Source organism: Athene cunicularia, unplaced genomic scaffold, assembly GCF_003259725.1.
Source record: "Athene cunicularia isolate RWA unplaced genomic scaffold, athCun1 SCF_1, whole genome shotgun sequence".
Taxonomy (NCBI): domain Eukaryota; kingdom Metazoa; phylum Chordata; class Aves; order Strigiformes; family Strigidae; genus Athene; species Athene cunicularia.
In genome coordinates this window covers 1,152,390-1,171,123 of record NW_020799155.1, presented here as the reverse complement: position 1 = coordinate 1,171,123, position 18,734 = coordinate 1,152,390, and the positions used below count along the sequence as shown (strand labels likewise).

The window sequence follows — 18,734 nt, the reverse complement described above, 5'->3', positions numbered from 1 at the left end:
CTGATTCACTGGCTTTTAAATCAAAAGTTTTGCATACATGTGAGTGGAAAAACTAATCGTAGGAATTTCTTGGGTTTGCTTTGTAACCTCCTCAAAATGCTGTGTGAAAAATACAGAATTCCACTATTCCTTTGATCATTTGATGGTCTGTGGGTGAGCAGCTTGTCACATTTTAGACTACTTCAAAAACAAGCAAACAAGCTTGCTTCTATAGTTATGAAGGTCTCATGATACGATGGTCTCATGATACAAGCAGGACAATGTTTGGCAAGAATGGTGGTGTCCCATGTTAGGCCCTCTGATATCCTTTGCAGCTCAAAGGAGAAAACAAGCAGAGAGGCACACAAGGCCCTTCTTAGTCTTAAACAAAAGCAGCGAACCTCGTTAAACCTCGTTTTGTAATAATTTACAAAGCCTACACAGGCTTTTGGTGAACTTGATTCCCATGACGTTTGCCATACTACACTTTTAAAAGGAACAATTAGGTATTTGATTTGCATGCGGTGTTAGTATATTTATAAAATATATATCTAAAACCGGATTTATATGAATAACACATTTTATATATATATATATATATATATATGAAAAAATCTTTCATTATAAAAACTCGTTCTCTGTTTTCTCAAATTACCTTTCCAGATTTGAATGATACTGGTATTGGGACAAAATGTTTAAATCCCATACAGGCTGGGTTTTTTTATTTCTTAAACTTAATGCAGTTGATTTTTAGCATAGAAAACTGGTGTTTTGGTAATGTATAGCCGATAACATCAGTAAAGTAACAGATGATTAGTACCGGTAATTTTCTGTGACTCAAACCAGTCGCATCTTTTTTGGTGATTATAAGAAACAATCTGTAACATGCTTTGTAAAAGAACATGCAAAATTTGCAAATAAGAATGCCCAAAGGGGTAAAAAAAAAAATTAAAAATTTGCATAAACACATTTTTGCACGTGTGCACACTCTCTTTTAGAGATTTCTTTTTGGAAAGCCATTATTGAAGAAGCTCTCTTCAGTATAGCACACTGTTCTGTACTTAGTGAGGCAGCATACAACTTTCGTTGCAACGACAAATACTGAAATGTTAAAAATAGATCAAGCTTTAAGAATCCCAGATATTTTCAAATAACAAAGAGTGATTTATGTGGGCTCATTTTGCACTTTGACAAAATATAGAGGCGCTTTTGTACTATGATTAGCAAGGGTGCTGATGTCAGTTCGCTTGTCTAGCTTTAAGCTTTATTCTGCTGCTAAATTGTGCTTTGTGCTGTAATCCAGAGAACCTTTGTATCTGCCTTATTAGTGTGTAGTTTATGGAATTGCTTTTGTTTTTGAATATAATCTGTGCCAGTTTCGGTAAGTGTGACTCATTATATGACTGAAATAAATGTTCACATATGCACTATGTGAACACTCTTCAAAAATAGTAGCAGGTGCTGGTAGGGTAAATTCAATGTTTTAAGTACTTTCTAGTTGCTATTTTCTAGCCTGAGGGGTTGAAAGGAAATTCCATTTAGCTGGTTGATTCTCTGATTTTTTAGGACTCCTATTTACTCATTAATGCTCAACAGAGATTGTCAGGATTGCTAAGAATCTTTCACTCCTTAGCACAGTACTAACTTCTAGAAGACTCACGCTTCATTAATATAGTTGAGGTTGTTTGGTTGGGTTTTTTTTTGGTTACACAAATTGTGAGACAAAAATGCATTATGCTTCTCAATTGCTCTTGTCCCTCTCCAATCTCTAATCTCTTTCCTCCTGACTTAAGCTTTGAAAATTTCATCTGAATGACTGAAGGCTGATGTTAAAGATAAAGCTGAAGCAACAGAGTTTTGCAGTTTGGTTCGTAACAGTTATCTGAGATCGACCTTGTCTGGAGAGAGAACCTCTGATACTGAAGTTTCCTGTTATCCCAGCATCTAAGTTGCTGCTTGATTTGGAAACAGGAAACAAAACAAACTTTGCCAGTGCCTTTGGGTTGCTGTTAAACAGGGTTTATCAGCTGTGCTACTAGAAGATGCTCACATTTGAAATGTAAATTGAAGGGGTTTCATCTGTGTTACGTGGACTTGGGTTTTACTGTTCACCCAGTTAAACTTACTGCTACAGTGGAAACGGTTGCCTGAGACCTTGACTTCATTCACACAGTTCGGCATTTAAAAGCAGATGCTGCGTTCACAACTACAAGAAATATACTTCTTTTATAAATGATAAAAGTTATCTTAAAATCAAATAACTTTTAGAAGCTTAGTAGTTGGGGGATGGATCACAAGCCTTAATTAAGCTGTCTGGCGTTCTTCCCTTTCTCCTGTTTTCTGTATTATCTTTTCATACTAGCTTCCTAAGCTAGATACCCAAAAAAGGCATGCCCACTTGACAATAAGGGTTTTGTGAGTCTCCAGTGCAAAGCTGACGGTGCTAGTTTGGAGCTGGAGGAGAGCAGTGCAGTTCTCACTCTTTGTCCTTTATGTCCTCCCTCCACTAGTTTTGTTTGAAGGTAACAGCTACATAAAAATCAAATGGAAACACTTATCTGCCTCAAGAAAACGGGTCCGAATCTGTTCCTAATACAAAGTAAGAAACGCTTGTTTTCAAAGCTACATCTCTGTGTGTAAAGGACCTCATATGTCTTGACTTCTTCTGGGACCATCCTTGCTGATTTCATTCTTTTCCTTGGTTACCATGCATCCAGGGCTGGCTGAAAGGAAAACTCACCAGTTTTGGGGTCTTTTATATCTTCTGCTGGTTTTTGACCTTCCAAAGGACTTGCTGGCAACCTTGTTTGAATATCCTAGAAGTTTTAAATGGGGTGCCTTGGGGCATGGTGTGAGCCTACGCTGTAATGCACAGTGTCCTGACTACTGCACTGATTGGCCGTGGTGTCCAACTTTGCTGAAAAGCGTAAAAACAAATGGACAAAACAGTGATGGCTCCCCACTGTGTCTAGTCTCTGCTTCCAGATTTCTAACTGTGAATGCAGTGCAGCTCTCCTAGTGGGCAATGGCAGTATGTCAATGCCCATTATTCTGGAATTTGTGCATGTAAGGAAGCTTATAGTATCGAATGCTGTATTGCTGGTGGAGCTGAGGAACCAAAATGCAGCAAAGTGGGGCAATGAAGATGCTGTTGGTAACACCAGGACAGTTGTATGCAAACAACTTTGTTTCTTCGTTTCAGTTAGCATCTTTGGTGACAATTATGCCAGGTGACAGAGGCCCATGGAAATGAAAGGCAGCTGAGGATTAGCTGAAAGATGAGGCATTTTAGTTGTGCTTTTCTTCTGGACCAGCTTAATTCTGCAGCGGCAGGAAGGCTGGTATAACAAGCATGGTGTCAGACAGTGAAATGTATTTCTTCTGTGGACATGCCTTCCGCAGAGACTGTTTTTTATGCAGTAAAACTAACATTTGGTCATTCCCTGCATACCTATCTCTCTGTTTCCAAAATAATAATGTAGCTCTCTTTCTGTGGGAAGTCCTACTGTAGAAATGTTTTGACACTAAGTGCAGAGTTCCCCTAATATCAAGACAAACGTAGGACGTGATCGTTATCTGTTCTTTAAATGCAGGTCACTATTGTCGAGTATCAGTGAAAAATCATAGTTAAAATGCATCAGCTCAAAGCAGCAAATATTGGAAACAAGACACTGTGGAGCACTTAAAAAAAAAAAATAAATATATATATATATATATTTAATTTTGTATTCACCATGCCTATGTCAGCTCTCTTCAGAAGCTTTTTTTATGTGCATTTTTCCCTCTCCTAGTCCATTCACCTTCTTTTTCTTTATTGGATTCATCCTTTCTCATTTTGTAAACAGTGATTTTAATTATGTCCCCTTCTTAAAAAAAATACTGAAGAAATAAACTTTAAAATACAAATTCACTAATTCTCTAGTCCACTGCTGTAATAATACATAAATAGATTTTGTTAAATATAGGTAACTGATTGAACTACTTACTATTACTCGGTTCAACCCAGGTTGAAACCATACACAAAAGGTAACAGTCTTGAAGTATGATTTCTTCCTTCTAATTTTTCTTTTTTTTGTCTCTGCTTTTCAGGCATGGAAGAGGAGATGGTTTGTGCTTCGCAGCGGCCGTTTAACAGGGGACCCAGATGTATTGGAATACTACAAAAACGACCATGCCAAGAAGCCAATCCGTATTATTGACTTAAATTTGTGTCAACAAGTAGATGCTGGATTGACATTCAACAAAAAAGAGTTTGAAAACAGTTATATTTTTGATATCAACACTATAGACAGAGTTTTCTATTTGGTAGCAGACAGCGAGGAGGAGATGAATAAGTGGGTTCGATGTATCTGTGATATCTGTGGGTTCAACCCTACAGATGAGGGTAAGTTCTGTTGGTTTTTCTGAGAAAGTGCGATGCCTGCATGCGAACAATGCTTTAAAGATCAGATGACTATCTTTGGCATATGTTTTAAAACTTGTATGCATTGGCTATGAAGCTTCCTTGTTACTCTGAAAAACAGTAAGCAGAACGGAGAGGAGATATTAAGAATTTGTTACAAATAAAGCGTGCCATAGAACTGGGATGATGCTCGCCTGTTTTGCATGATGTTAGGTCTTGAGAGTATAGCAAAAATCTTTAAGTTAAATCGTGCAAAACAGATCATCATTGCAATCATCAAAGGAATCCCAGTTGGTATAAAAACATACAGTTATGCAAGCAGGAATGAGTGCAAAATGTCAGGTTTCTAATATTACCATTTCTCCGTCTGCTTTGCAACTTGGGGGGAAAAAAAAAAAAAATCCGCCCCTCACCAGCCGAAACAAACAAAAAAAACCCCTTTTAGTTCTCCACTATCCAGCTCTAATCCTACCAAAATAGACATTGTGTGAAGGCAGCTTGTAGGAAACAGGGTGGTGTGTTTAATTCCTACAAGTACCTAGTGGCCATTGCTTGTCCTGAATCCATCCTTATTTATTTACTTATTATTTCTGCATTCCTTGTGGAGATTAGTGGGTTGCATGACTTGCTGTAGTTCCGTGCACAGTCCCACGAAAAGATTAAATAGGAGCCATAAGAGGGTTATAAGTAACGCGTGCCTGACTGAAGGGGCTAGAGTTAAATCCTGGGGTTTTGTAGGATTGTGGGTTCAGGGAGGTGGGACAAAGAGGGTTTGCATCTCTTCTACTCCAGACAGATCTTCAAAAATGATAGGAAAAATATTGTTGCTTTCTGAAGAGAGGCCCTTTTCTTTCTCCTTATTGCAGTTTTGAACTAAAAATTTGTCACAAAAACTTTATCTACGAATTACCACTCTAATAGCAGATTCAGTGAAGGGTATTTGTTCTGACAATTCCTGCATGTTTTTGTGACATCCTGAATATAACCGAGACCACCTGCTTCGAAGAGCAATTGTGATTCGGTATTCAGTCTGCCAGGCATCCGTTACGTACAGGGGAGAGGTAGGCAGGTGGTTGCTTTTCAGTGGGTGATACACGAGTGTACCACTGCAGTCGTGGGCAGGAAGTGCTCAGGAATCATTGGTTCTGGGACAAATCTTGGAATCTGTGAATTAAGGAGGAAATTTGTTTACCTGGCAGCTTTTGTGTGTGTGAGGGTGCAGAGGAGCATGTGTCCATGTGGAACAGAGAGGTAGGGTCAAAGCCATGAGGCCTTTCCTTGCTGAGAGCTGGTGTATTGCCAGTCCTTAATTTTCTGTTGATGTTACATCTTCTGTTGAACTGAAGATGAAAAATTATATGAATGTGGAGAGCACTAACTATGCCCCCACTGGCTGTTTGGACCAAAGCTGTTTTTTTGCTACAGGCAATTGTATCTGTAACTTACCCCACTATACTCTCTTGGCATGTTTCATCTTTGGCATTTTAGCTTTGTCTGAATTATTCCAACACCTTTACGTAACAGAGTTGATAGGACTGTCTGTTTTATGAGTGATGTCTTGTAATGCACTGAGGAAGAATTAAAAAAGGAAAATGGGGAAAATCAGTTGCAGAGTGTCTGTTTATGGCCAAGTTCTTATTTTCACAAGATAAATCTACCTACTAACACAAGAGCATGTCATAAACATACTTTATAAAATCTGTGTTAACCTACAGTTTATTTTGAGGAGTTAAATAGATGAAGTTCACTGCAGACAGTAAAAAACCACTATTATTTTATCATGGAACTAAACAAAAAGAGATTGTATGGGGCATAAGCAACATTGCCTTTAGCCTAGAGAAGAAGATGATAATTTTCTTTGAAGCTGGACAAAGTGTCTCTTGCCAGACTGGTTAAGAGATGATGGGGGGGCTGGAGCACCTCCCCTGTGAGGACAGGCTGAGAGTTGAGGGGGTTCATCCTGGGGAAGAGAAGGCTCCGGGGAGACCTTAGAGCGGCCTGCCAGTAATGAAAGGGACTACAGGAAAGGGGCGAGGGACTGTATCAGGGGGTGTGGGGATAGGGCTAGGGGTATAACTGTTTTAAACTGAATGAGGGTAGATTTAGATTAGATATAAAGAAAAAAATCTTCCCTGTGAGGGTGGTGAGGCCCTGGCACAGGCTGCCCAGAGAAGCTGTGGCCGCCCCCTCCCTGGAAGGGTTCAAGGCCAGGTTGGACGGGGGTTTGAGCGGGCTGGGACTACATGGTCTTTCCAACCCAAACTGTTCTGTAATTCTTTGACTCATTGGTATCCTTTGCTCAGTCAAGGGCTGGCAGCACCACTGGTCTGTTGCTCCTGCTGCTGCTCCTTTGGAAGCTCAGTCCAATTGCATCGTTGGATTTACAAAGAAAAAGATGAGATGGTGGTAATTCGTGCTATTAGAAAATGAACATGGAACTGTTGTTTTGGTGTTGGGAGGAATGAGGGAGAATGAGTTCATCATAGCTGTGGAGAGGCCAAAAAAATAACTTACTTTAGACCAGCTCTGAGCTGCTGCTTCAGAAATTCCTATGATGCAAAGTTTTTATTTTTTTTTTATTCCTTTTCTTAAAAATTAGTTTTCACACTAGTTTCTAACTAATGTTTTGTTGTGACCTTCCAGCTCAAAATTGATTTATGCACATGAAATCTGTTCATTCTGGAGATTGGCAATGTTATGTTTGTATTTGGACGGATTAGATAAATTTCTGTTCTTTAGTCATATTTACAAGCCATTGTGTCTTCAGCTTTCTGATTGCATCATAGTATAGTGTAATGTGTAATGATTACATTACAGTTACATTATGTGGCTTTTTATAGGGACTTTCTTTTAAGGAAGGGGTTACATTGATTTAGGTCTTTTAAACTTACAGCAAGACAGAAACATTAAGGAAGTATTTAAAAAAAAATATAGTTATGTAGAGAATTTTCTGGGTACTTTTTATGTTTTCTTCAGTTAATGCTTGATGTTCTTGACCAGAAGCTGTGAAATGCTTGTTTCTGTAGCATCTTTCTTTTTAAAATGCATGTGCAAAGTTTACCACTGAGTTTCATACGACACTTTTAACATTCATAGTTTCTTTCTGAAGTCATAATATAATAGGTCATTTGGGGGTTGAAATGTAACTATAAGCAAAAAATGTGTTGCCAGTGTTTCATGTGCTTTGAACTCTAGAAACACATGTTCTCAGATAGAGACACTAAATGGACATTGGAAATTACTGTTCTCCTCTGCCTGGTGCTGTGAAGACCTCGGATGATGCGCTGTGGCCTGAGCTTCCAGAAGGATGGGGATAAACAGTCAAAGAATGGTAGAAATAAAGGAAATGGATTTTTACAAGTGATTGCTAAGAAAAATTGAAGGATTTGTTTTTCCCCAGGAAAAAAATACTGAGGGAAGAGCTGACTTTCAAAGTCTAAAAAGCTGTGATAAGCAAGACGTGCATCAGTTGTTACCTGAAGAGAGAAGTAACTTGTTTCTTTCAGTAAGTGATGTAATGATAGAGAAAAACCTTCTAAGGATATTAAAGTGCAGGCTGTGAAAGCCCTTCCCTAGAATTCACTAGTTATCTGATGAATGTTTTATATGTGATCCAGCTCTGTGTTTCTATAACTTAGTGAATTGTGTGCTTGGCAGAGCGGGGGAAGGAGGAAATAATCTTACTATATGCAAATATGTTACTTGCATGTATCATTTGAATAAAGATAGCAATAACAAAGTAAACCAAAAGAAATAACAAAGTAAACCAGAAGAAAAACAGAAAAGATAAGAACAAGACGTTGACATGTGAAATTAGATTTACACAAATAATTACACGTGGTAGAGAAAGTTTCTGTCATCATAAGGACTGTACTTTGAAAGAGCTACAGCTCACTTCATCCACACACTTTCAAAGTCTGCAGTATTTCTGTTCAGGGAGCTACTATATGGTGTAAGCCTCTCATGCCTTCTGCATTTTGAATAGTAAAATTGTCTTCAGATAATTTTTTAAAAATTATGCTCTGATAATACATGCACAGCAGGTTGCTCATAGCTTGGTTGCCATATGAGTGACTGGCGGGATGAATGTAACTTCACCTTCCCATCCTAACTTACCGTATTCTCTTTTAATGCTGCGTGGTGAGGCATCCCTGCTGCTACGCTGTGTTGGGGATCTCCCTGTCAGATCGGGATGCCCTTGCTCTGCCTGTAACACAAGCATGGAGCAGAAAACATACTCTGCCGCTAAGAACTTACTACTACTATCTGCAGTAAGAGACATCAGCATAGCATGTTGATGGGAGATGTGGGAAGAAGTGGAAGCAAGTGAGGTGGTTATGGCCATTATGACAGATAAGTGGTTTTAGTGCTTCAGCTGTTGGACTGTTGTTGAAGGGATTTTTGAGGAGAATTTTTCAGGGGGTGTTTGTTAAATAAATAGTGGACACTAGTGGTGTTTAGAGTGCCCTTCCTGCATGAAAGGTCTACCTGTAAGGAATAAAAATATTCTCCTTTGACAGCTTTAACAAGTGGATGATAGAGACTGGCACACATGGAAATCAAAATCAGCGTCTTGGTAACACGTAATGAATATTAGAGACATTGATCATGAAAGGGTTCAAAAGTGAAGAGAAATAGCATGATCTTTTAGATGAAGGAAGGAAGAGTCTGGAGGAGTGTGGAGAAGAGTGTAATGGCAGAGTAATAAGCTTTAAAAAAAGTGTTTGTAAGAAAGTTGCACCACAGAGATGATGTACTTGACGGGTTGAGATTTTTTGTGTCTCTTGGATTGAGCTAACTTTCTAGTTAAAGACGACACGCCAGGAGGATGAGTAACTGGTGACCTGGAGTGCGGTAAAGAAAAACATGAAAGGACTGAGTTAAGCATTAGGAGAGAGGTTCTCCAGGTAAGCATTGTGGGTCTCCTGTCTTAGAAGTGAGACAGTAGGTTTAGAGGGAGTAGTGGCACGAGGACATCTGTTTTTGTGGAGGCTTTTTTATTGGTTGCTTTGAGGAAGTGTGTAATGGCTACTGAGATGTACAAACATGAGGTGTTTTTGCTGATGGAATTGCTGAGAGGAAGGTGAGGATAGAATGTGAATGAAGCTGTCAGAGTTGCAAGATTTCATCTGGCAAAATTGCAGAGGATTAATAAAATCAGAATAAGTGGGACCAGAGAAGGGCCTGAGATTTGGTATAGCAGGCTTGATAGAGGTGGTTGCTGGTGGCTAAAGAGCTGAGTTAAGGGAGGCAAAGCTGAGGTAATTGTTGCCCATTATCCAAAGGAGAGAAAGAAGACTAATATGTCAACTTCAGATGTGGTTAAAGGATAGGTGGCTGAGATGATGAATAGAGCAGAAAATCTGCAACAATAGGTCTTCTCTTACAAGTATGTGTGTGTGTGTGGGAATGTATATACTAAAAGATGGAACTTATAGTCAGGACTGCGATCAGAATCTAATATTAAGTGTTTGAGGTTATCTTAAGCTGCCAGCTGCATGTGACAAAAACTCACATGGAAGATGATTCTGCTCTTCCTTGAGGAAAGAGAAACTGAATCTAATACACCTAGGTAATTAATTTTCCCTGATTCCTGCTGGACACCTTCTGTAGCATTAATGTCACCTGATGACTTGCTAGGAGAAGGGGATTGCAAGAGGGTGGGTTAGAAAACTTCTGCAGAGTGCTAGTTCTGAAGTTGTGAGGTGCTATGAGGCAGTACGTGGAGCACTGAAAACCTCTCTGAAGCACAGAGGGCCCTACAGCTTCAGACAGCATCCTGCAGCCCAGGAGAGTTCTGGCCCTTTTAGTGAAGAAAAATCTCCAGTTTAATGTGGTGGGCTGCACTGTTTCTCTTCACAAGCACCTACAGAAGGTAGTCTATAACAGGACTCCTTGATTATTTTTCCTGCAGCACACAGCCTGTGTACCATCTGAAGATTGAGAGAACAGGCTACAGATGTTTGCTTTGGGTTTTTTTGTTTTTTTTTTTTTTTTTTTTCCCCTTTTGAATGGTCTTCAGAAGAAAATTGCAGGTGGAGAGGGGGAAGAAATTCTGAGTGGAAATGCTTTTGGTGTTTTCAAAGTGTAAGTGGGTGACCAAAAGTGCAGCTTAAAATTACATATGAACTGCAGATAGTAAGTACTACATGTTAGATGTGAGCTCGGCAAGCCAGAGACTTCAGTGTGTTGTAGGAACTGGGAACAGTAGGTCAAGCTTCTGGTTTGAAAGTGGGAGGCAGCGTTGTCCTGAGCGCAATATACAGCGAGCAACTGATGTGTTGTTAGTGTTTTTTAAATAGGATATCATCTATCTTCAGAAAAAGAGAGATACTTTGAGATTATATTGAACTAAGGGAACAAGCTTACAAAATGCACAGGAATTTTTTTATTAAAGTATGTTAAAGGATTTTCTCTGGATATAGCAGAAAGGTTCGGGATTGAGGCTCACTGCATAGATTCGATATCACAGTAAGCAGATCGCTTAGTCTGGGTTTGGTTTTCAGCATAACGTGTCCACACATCTTCTGGGCTGGATCTGCCTCATGTCTATTGTGTTGAATATGCAAGCAGAACAAGGGCCTGTTTGTGTGCATCAGTGTACACATGCAGCCCTTTGATTACAGGATCTTTCACTTGAGATGGTGTAGAAGCTGACACTAGAGGAAACTCCAGCAGCATATTTCAAAATGTCTCATTACATTAAGCAGCACAGATAACGACTTAACAGACTTAATTAAAAAAAAAAAAAGTCATTTTAATCCTTAAAGTGAGGTAATTTTTTTTTATAATGGCTCCCACTGTATCTGTAAATTTTTGTTTGAGGCTATTACTCTAATATTTTGTTGGCCATTGGTTGCTTTAATGATAACATCTTCTTCATAGTAAATGGATTGAATGAAACATCTGAGTAGTGGAGTGATGTGATTATATTACTGTTGCAGATTCACTGTTACAATGAGAGAAGCCCGTTTCTATTTTAGTCTTTCTACCTACGGTCTGCAAAGAATTAATTTTCTTTCTTGGATTGCAATTTTGACATTTAAAGAAATGCTTGCTGTAATGAGGCTTGTGTGTTTGTTCACTATGAGAACATTTCAAGTATTTACATAATTAGAATATTAAAAGTCTATATCATAATGTAGAAAACAATTTGATTTTTGCTCATTTAAAAAAAAAACCAACAAAAAACAAAACAAAACCAAAACCCCACAAAACCAATCCTAAATGCAAACTCCCACACTCAAATCTTCTGGATTGTTCATAAAGCACAGATATAGGAACACGTGAAATAAAGAAGCTTTATGTAGTTAAGAAGGAGGAGAGGGGAGCCTTTTATTATTCTTGTTCGGTAAATGTTCTTTTTACCTCATTAATTTTATGATTGTTTTATTAGTGAGGCAAACACACAAATGGTTATGAGGAAAAATGTATAAATTCTAGCAAAGCTGATGCCTGTAACTGCTCTTAACAAACCAACTGAAAAAAAATAAAGCTCTTACCCTGTTTTGAGAAAGCTGCTTGTACTAGCAGTACTGAATGCAGGAATTATAAAAACAAAACAGGATTCTTGTTATGTTCATTTGCATGTTAAATATTCTGGATGTTTTTCCAGCTCCCAGTTATTTTAAAGCAGTCCGAGTGTCTGAGCTCTGGGAACAAACCAAATGACTTACAACACTCTTTGGTGTGCAGATGACCCCTTCCCTAAAAATCTGCTAGTCCAAAGTGGAGCAAGTTGATGATTGTTCTCTTTGAAATCGTAACAGCCTGCTGGGAGAAACTCTTTCCTTCATTATCAGCTTCTGAAGTACATGGCTAAAGAGAATATTTGAGAGGGTACAGATAGCAAACAGTATTCATTTGCTCAGTGATGAAAGTCATTAACATTACTGTTTTCTTAGTAGTGATATTTGAAGTAGCTTGAATGGGTAAAGTGAATAAGACATAGCCCAGCAGTGAAGTGCTTTAGACTAAGTTCAGTTGCTCGAGGCATTAGCCTACACTATTTAACGTATATAAAATGCCTGCATGAGGATGAATTTCAGATCGGAAAGTTGGTATTTTAATAGTTTAGTGCTCTATCCACTATTTTAAGAAAAAAAAATCTCAACCAAACCACACAAAAAAACCCCATGAGCGATCTGTAGGAGGACGCAGGGGTTTTGTCAAGTGTTATCTGTGTCAAAATAAATGAGGCAGCTCATCACAAGGAAAGTATCCTTAACAATCCATTAACTTTAATGGGCCCAAATCCTTGCTTAGAGACGAGATCATGAACCTAATGGAAGGTTGGACAGTGTCACCTTTAATACTCAGTCAAAACGTAAATGCTTAGGATAGGAACAGAATGAATTATTGTTATGTCTTTGTAAATCAGTAAGTGTTTTGCAGACTTTTTTACGCATCTTATGCAATAGTTAGTTTCCCTTCTCAGGAAGGAATTAGTAAAGCTAGGAAAGGTGAGGGTGAAGGGAAACCAGATCTGCACTGAAATGGCTTCTGTGCCAAGAAAAATTAAGCAGCACCAACTCTAAAGCTGTGAGAGAGTTGTGTAAAGTTGGGAATGGGGATTGTGAATAGGAGGCAGTAGTTCACTGTTTCTCTGAAGGTGGGAGTTGAAGAATATCAAGTGGAACTATCAGGCAGCAGGTTTAAAATAAAAGGAAGTGTTTTTTTTCAAGCCATACATAGGTGTGGAGCTGCCTGCCACAGGATGGTAGTAGAAGTCAAAAAGAGAAATGTACTCGTAAGGAGTAGGACAAATTCAGATAAAAGTTTGTCAGGCGCTGGTCAGCATGGACCGTGGATGCAGCCTCTGGATGGACGGACACACACATACACACACACTCACTCACTTTTTTTCTTACTCCACCAGGGAAGTAGCTCTTTCTCCAAACTTGGTGGATACACTGGTCCTCTTCCAAGCTTCTTGATTCTATTTTTCCCTGGAAAGTTACTCTTGAGTCTGGTTACTCTTCCTGGGAATGATAGTGCATGGTTGTTTAGATGCATCAGCCTCACGTAGGCATGCATCTTACTGTATACCTGTTGAGCTCTCCTGACTACCTGTGGTCTAATGAACACACCCATATTCCCTGGAAGCTGCAGGGATGTCCTGTTTGATTTCTTTTTTCCCCTTGTGTAAACTTGGCACCGAGCAGATCTGATGACATGAAGGTTGTGTATAGTCAGGGACAAGGAACAGGGGTGGGGATTGTAGTACACCGAAGCCCTTGAGGATCTTGTCTATGTGTGGCTGAAGTATGATAGTGTATCCAAGAAAGGCAGGAAACCTTTCTTCTCTGCTCTTATTCATGTATAAATTTACTTGCATTCCTCAGTTCTGGAGAGGATAGGACAGAGAGCTACTTGTCCTTTCTCTGACTAAATCTTCTCCAGGAGCAAGAAATATATGCCTGGTGGGTCTATTCAGACACCTCTCTGTTCCCAATATCATATTGAACCCCAACATCAGGGGAATGAAGAAATATCAGTAGGAGCCTCAAATAGGCTCCTTCATGCTCTTGAAATTCCTATATGATAGAAAATTGTTCATATTTTAATGTTTAAGCATGAAATAAAGAAGCCATTTTATTTTGTGTGTGTGTGTGTGTGTGTGTGATCACTGGGTGCAGCCTGGTTTTGCCTTTGTTCTGCTAACTAGTTTGATGGCTAAGTCAGTTGCAACCTTGTATAGAAACTTTTTTTTTTTAGGTTATCCTACCTTTTCAGGTAGGTTGAGTTGAGGAATTTTCATATACCTAGACTTCTTCCACCCACATGGGTGTGGTGGGATTTAATTTGTGAGCCTGTGTAAGTGCCATGGGAGTTCAAAGCAAGTACTGTTGTTCCTATTTCCACGTCTAAATTACTTGTACCTAGTGTACACAGAACTGGAAGCAGGAGGGCTATGTTCTGGTCTGCTCATCTGTTCTTCCCAGGATAGTGCTGGGAAGTAGAAGCTGGATGAGGTTACTTTTACTGGCCTAACAGGAGCAGTCTACACTGGATAATAATATGTTCGTTTAAACAATGCTAATAATCAGCGTCCATTCTTGGGATGTGCAAGTTGGAATGTACAATGAGTTGCAAGTACAAGGGAGCCTTGATAATTGAGGAACAATTTGCTTAATTATGTTGTATTTAGTCAATGTGTCATTAAAACAGTGAAAAAGTTAAATGATTGTTTAATGTTTGACAGTGTCAATATTTTCCAGTCTGCCAGATAATTTAATAGTTAGGATACATGGATTTGAAAGGAAAAAAGTTAGTTTAGAATATACATGAATGGGAAGTGGATAAGAATTATAAAGACAAGGTGATTTTAAAAAAACATCCCACAGCACCACCTCTCTCCCCTCCAAAAACCCCAGTCTGAACAGTAACAACAAGCCACAGCTACCTCATTTATTGCACTAAAAGAAGTTGGGGTATGTAATGAGGGGGCTTAGTGGAACATGGTACCTGTTGTACCTCTGTTATTTTTATAGTTGTTAAGGAATCTTCCACTGCACAGGCAGTGTTTTTCCTGTTGCTTTTCAGATGTTGAGAGGGACCAGTTCTTGACTGGTGACTAATCTCAAATGTTGAAGTGACCTTGGTTAAAAAGGGATGAATACATGCAAGTGCTGACTCAGGTTACCATATTCAAGTAATAACCTATGGGCCTTTGTCTGCTCTTGATGAAAACAACAGATTTGTGTTCTTAGCTGTCTTACTGCAGCTGTCAGCATCTTTATTCTTTCTGTGACCAGAATACAGGTTAAATAAGTCATTAAATAAGGCATAACCTCTGTTTCCAAGGCATACTTAAGAAATTGATTACAGTTTGAGAAAATATAAAGACATTATATAATTTCATACAGAAATACTCTGACACAAATGTTAATATCCAGATATTCTAATGTCCACTGATTTTAAAATTTTGGGTTTAAAAACTCTGCCTTTTCTCATCCTCTGTTAATAATTTTTTTGCTAGTATTGTAAGACTATTTTGACATTGTAAAAAGAACGATTTGCTTCTATGTTTGCAGATGCTGTGAAGCCACCGGTCAGTTCTTTACAGCCATCTGCTGAGTTACCCTTGCCCATCAACACTTCACCACCTTCCATGCAAGCAGAATCTTCCCTACCTCCTCCTTATCAGCTTATTAACATCCCCCCACTGGAGTCTTCCTCTGGTCAAGAAGATCCTCAAGACTACCTACTGCTAATAAACTGTCAAAGCAAAAAACCTGAACCTATGAGGTAGGTGACAGTTTTTCTTAATAATGCTTTATTTGTATTACAGGCCAAGAATGTTTGTTTGTGCTAAAAGTACTTTTTTTTATTGCAGAGTCATTGAACGTTTGGATGTATGTAATCTGATTTTCTTTCTATGCTTGAATTTTTGCAGCAATAGTAAGCTGTTTGATCAGTGCTACGCCCATATTGCGTTCTTCAAAAGCATGGACAGCAGTTGCCAATATGAAGTATCAGATAAATGCAGTTATCCAAGCATTTCATTGTAGCTCGGAGTGATGCATGACACAAAGCAGAGAAATACCCTTTCTTTAGTCACAGTTTGGTGTGTTTAGTCCAGTCTACGACTAGAAAAAAAAAAGGAGAAATTTAGCTTTTCTCCCCTCTGGTATTTGGTGCTCTGGTTTTGCCAGTTATAAAGCTTGTATGGAAGGGACTCAGTAAAACATGCTAATATTTATTATTACCTGCCAGGTTACCACATCACTGAATACAGAATCCTTGAATAGTATTTGTTGACTATTACTATCATGGTTCAGACTCTCAAGCAAGAGTAAAAGATAATTATTTTTTGATAACTAAGAGTGCAAGAAACTTAAACCACTCCATTTATGTATCTGAATTTTAACTTTTTTCAAATAACAGTGTTTATAAACAAGCTCAAATAGGCCTTAATTCTTACTCAATAAAGAGTACCCACACAATCAGTTCTCCCAGAGAAGCATGCAATAGGAAATTTTAAGGAAATAATTGAGACCACCTACTGAATATTTATTTCTCCGACTGCTACTTCTAACTTAAATAGATGTGCAGCTCCTCCTGCATAGGAGGATATGATATTTATGAGAGCTACTTGGGAAATATCACTATGGTTTTTCAGAATGGATCACAGTGGCAATCCCTTGGAGCAGGCTGCCCAGAGCCTTAGCGGAATCTCTGTCCTCTGAGATTTAAAAAAAAAAAAACCAAACAAAACCCAAAACCAAAAACACAACAAAACCAACCACAAACAAATGAACTTGTCTGGACAAGCTCCTAAGGAGCCTCCCCTGACTTTGAAGTTGGGTTTGCTCAGAGTTATTGGGAGAGCTGGACCAGATAATCTCCAGAGGTCCCTTCCAACCTTGAGTTTTCTGTAGGAGAACCTTATAAATCTCTCTGGCAAGCTTCTTTTCTGCGGTAATTCAAAATAAAATCTGCAGGGGTATTTCCAGAAAAATAAACAAAACGTCATATTCTTTTTGTGATTGAGACAAGTACATGGAAGGCTGAGAAAAGCTTCCTTTGAAAGTGTTTTCATGAGTATTTTGCATACTCCCTTAGGGCCATACCTTTTTAGTGGCGGTGCCTTCTTCATCAACCCCTTGATGCTCTGCCAGTTTTACCTGTGCCATGTGCTCTCTGCTCCCTTGGCATTTTTATCTTGCTCTGTTGTGCCTGAGGAGTTTCCTGCTCCGTTTACTGATGATTACATGGTAGAAAAGTAACCACCCTTTACAATCTTTCTTATAAAACGGAGGAATGAGCCTACAGTTCCCCCAGAGTATGGAATGTGCAGGTTACGGTCAGCATGGCAGAGACCCCAGAGCCTCCTGCAAGAGAGTGGGAAATGCACTGCCTGCTTTCTCAGTGTTGAAGATTTCAGTGTTTAGTGATGTTTAGAAGTTGGTGGTGACTAAGAGGTATGCCACCTTTCCTGCCAAAAGCTATCAAAAAGTTTGGTATTGCTTCCAGAACGGCTTGGCAGAGAAATCTTGACTTCTCTTTTCAGCACTTTGGCTCATCAGAAATATGAATGCCCTTTGGCTTCAGCGAGGGATGGACACAGGGTCTAACACCACCATATGAATCCTGTTTGTACTAGTGATCACGGTTGAGATGTATAATTGACTTTCTGACCTGACTTCCACTGTTGTGTGGTGTGTGGGTTAAGTAAAGGGAGTAAAGTCTGAGGAGACCGTAAAAGGAGGCACAAAATCCATTAAGGTACCGAGTATGAATAGCCTGGAAAATTTCTTGAGGAAGACACTGGTGACACAAGAGAGAAGGTATTTGGGTGGTGGGGAAGGCAGAAGATCCAATGGAGACGAAATGATGAGGGAACTGAGAAAGAACTCAACAAAATCTTTAGGAGTGTAGAGAATGTTTAAATGAGAATGACATTTTTATAGGAGTATTTGAAGACAGCGAAACATTGGCATTGTGATTACTTGGAAATTATAGGGGCTTAAAGTATTATATTTAAATTCACTAAATAGCTGTCTCCTTTTATTCTGAATTTTCATGATTACAGTCTTAATAGTTATGCTGAAGTTTTAGTTCCACCTAAAAGGACTGCTTATGTTACATGTCTGATACAGTAGGTATTCTGCTGGATTTGGGCCTGAGTACAAAGTATATAGACCTTCTCCTGTGGAATTAGAGCTTTGTGTATCCATGTAGCATGTTAATAAGATGATCAGTTAGAGGGCAGTCTATGCACTACCCCAATCGATATCCTTACAGGTGAAGAAAAAATTAAATGGCTGCCTCAATTTCCTATTAATTTCCAGACTTGGAACAATTTACCTGTGTATTTCATGCAATCTTTTTCCTTAAAGTGCAAAGTTTAATAGATGTAATTCAATCGGCAGGTATTGTTTCTTGAATGGTTTGTGTCTGTTTTCCCTTTAGACTTTAAAGTTGTCAATATGCAGAAGGAACATTTTCTATTCTAATTTTGAATGGTGCTTTGTAGATAATCTGGGAACTGCTGAATTTTATTTTAAGGATTTGGGGTTCTTTGCCAGGTGTGGTGGGTAACTGTGAAACACAGAGGAAGTATCCCACCTGCCTCTTCGAAGTTTTTAAGAACTGTGATATTTCTCAGGACTAACAAATAATTTTGAAATGCTTCATTATGGTGTCATGCAGCGCACCACATACTGTTTGAGAATATCTTGGATGCAGCAAGGATGGGCTGTGATTATTGTGCTGTATTTTGTCTAAAAGAGTTTCATGCTCTGATCACTGTTGACTTGAGAAAGAGCATTGTTCATCTGTAGCATTTAGTAAGAATTTAATGTTCATATTTGACTCCTAAATAAGAAAATGCAACTAAAGAGTGTTT

At 38.8% G+C, this 18,734-nt stretch overlaps 1 protein-coding gene across 1 annotated transcript in view; it reads left to right on the top strand.

Annotated features, from left to right (window-relative positions):
- The window catches only part of GAB1 (GRB2 associated binding protein 1), a 110,058-nt gene that overhangs the window by 61,064 nt on the left and 30,260 nt on the right, over nucleotides 1-18,734 (top strand). Inside the window, exons 5-6 of the mRNA XM_026866962.1 lie at nucleotides 4,069-4,363; nucleotides 15,418-15,631. Of these exons, the coding sequence (XP_026722763.1) occupies nucleotides 4,069-4,363; nucleotides 15,418-15,631 (509 nt within the window). The remainder of the gene's footprint in view (nucleotides 1-4,068; nucleotides 4,364-15,417; nucleotides 15,632-18,734) is intronic.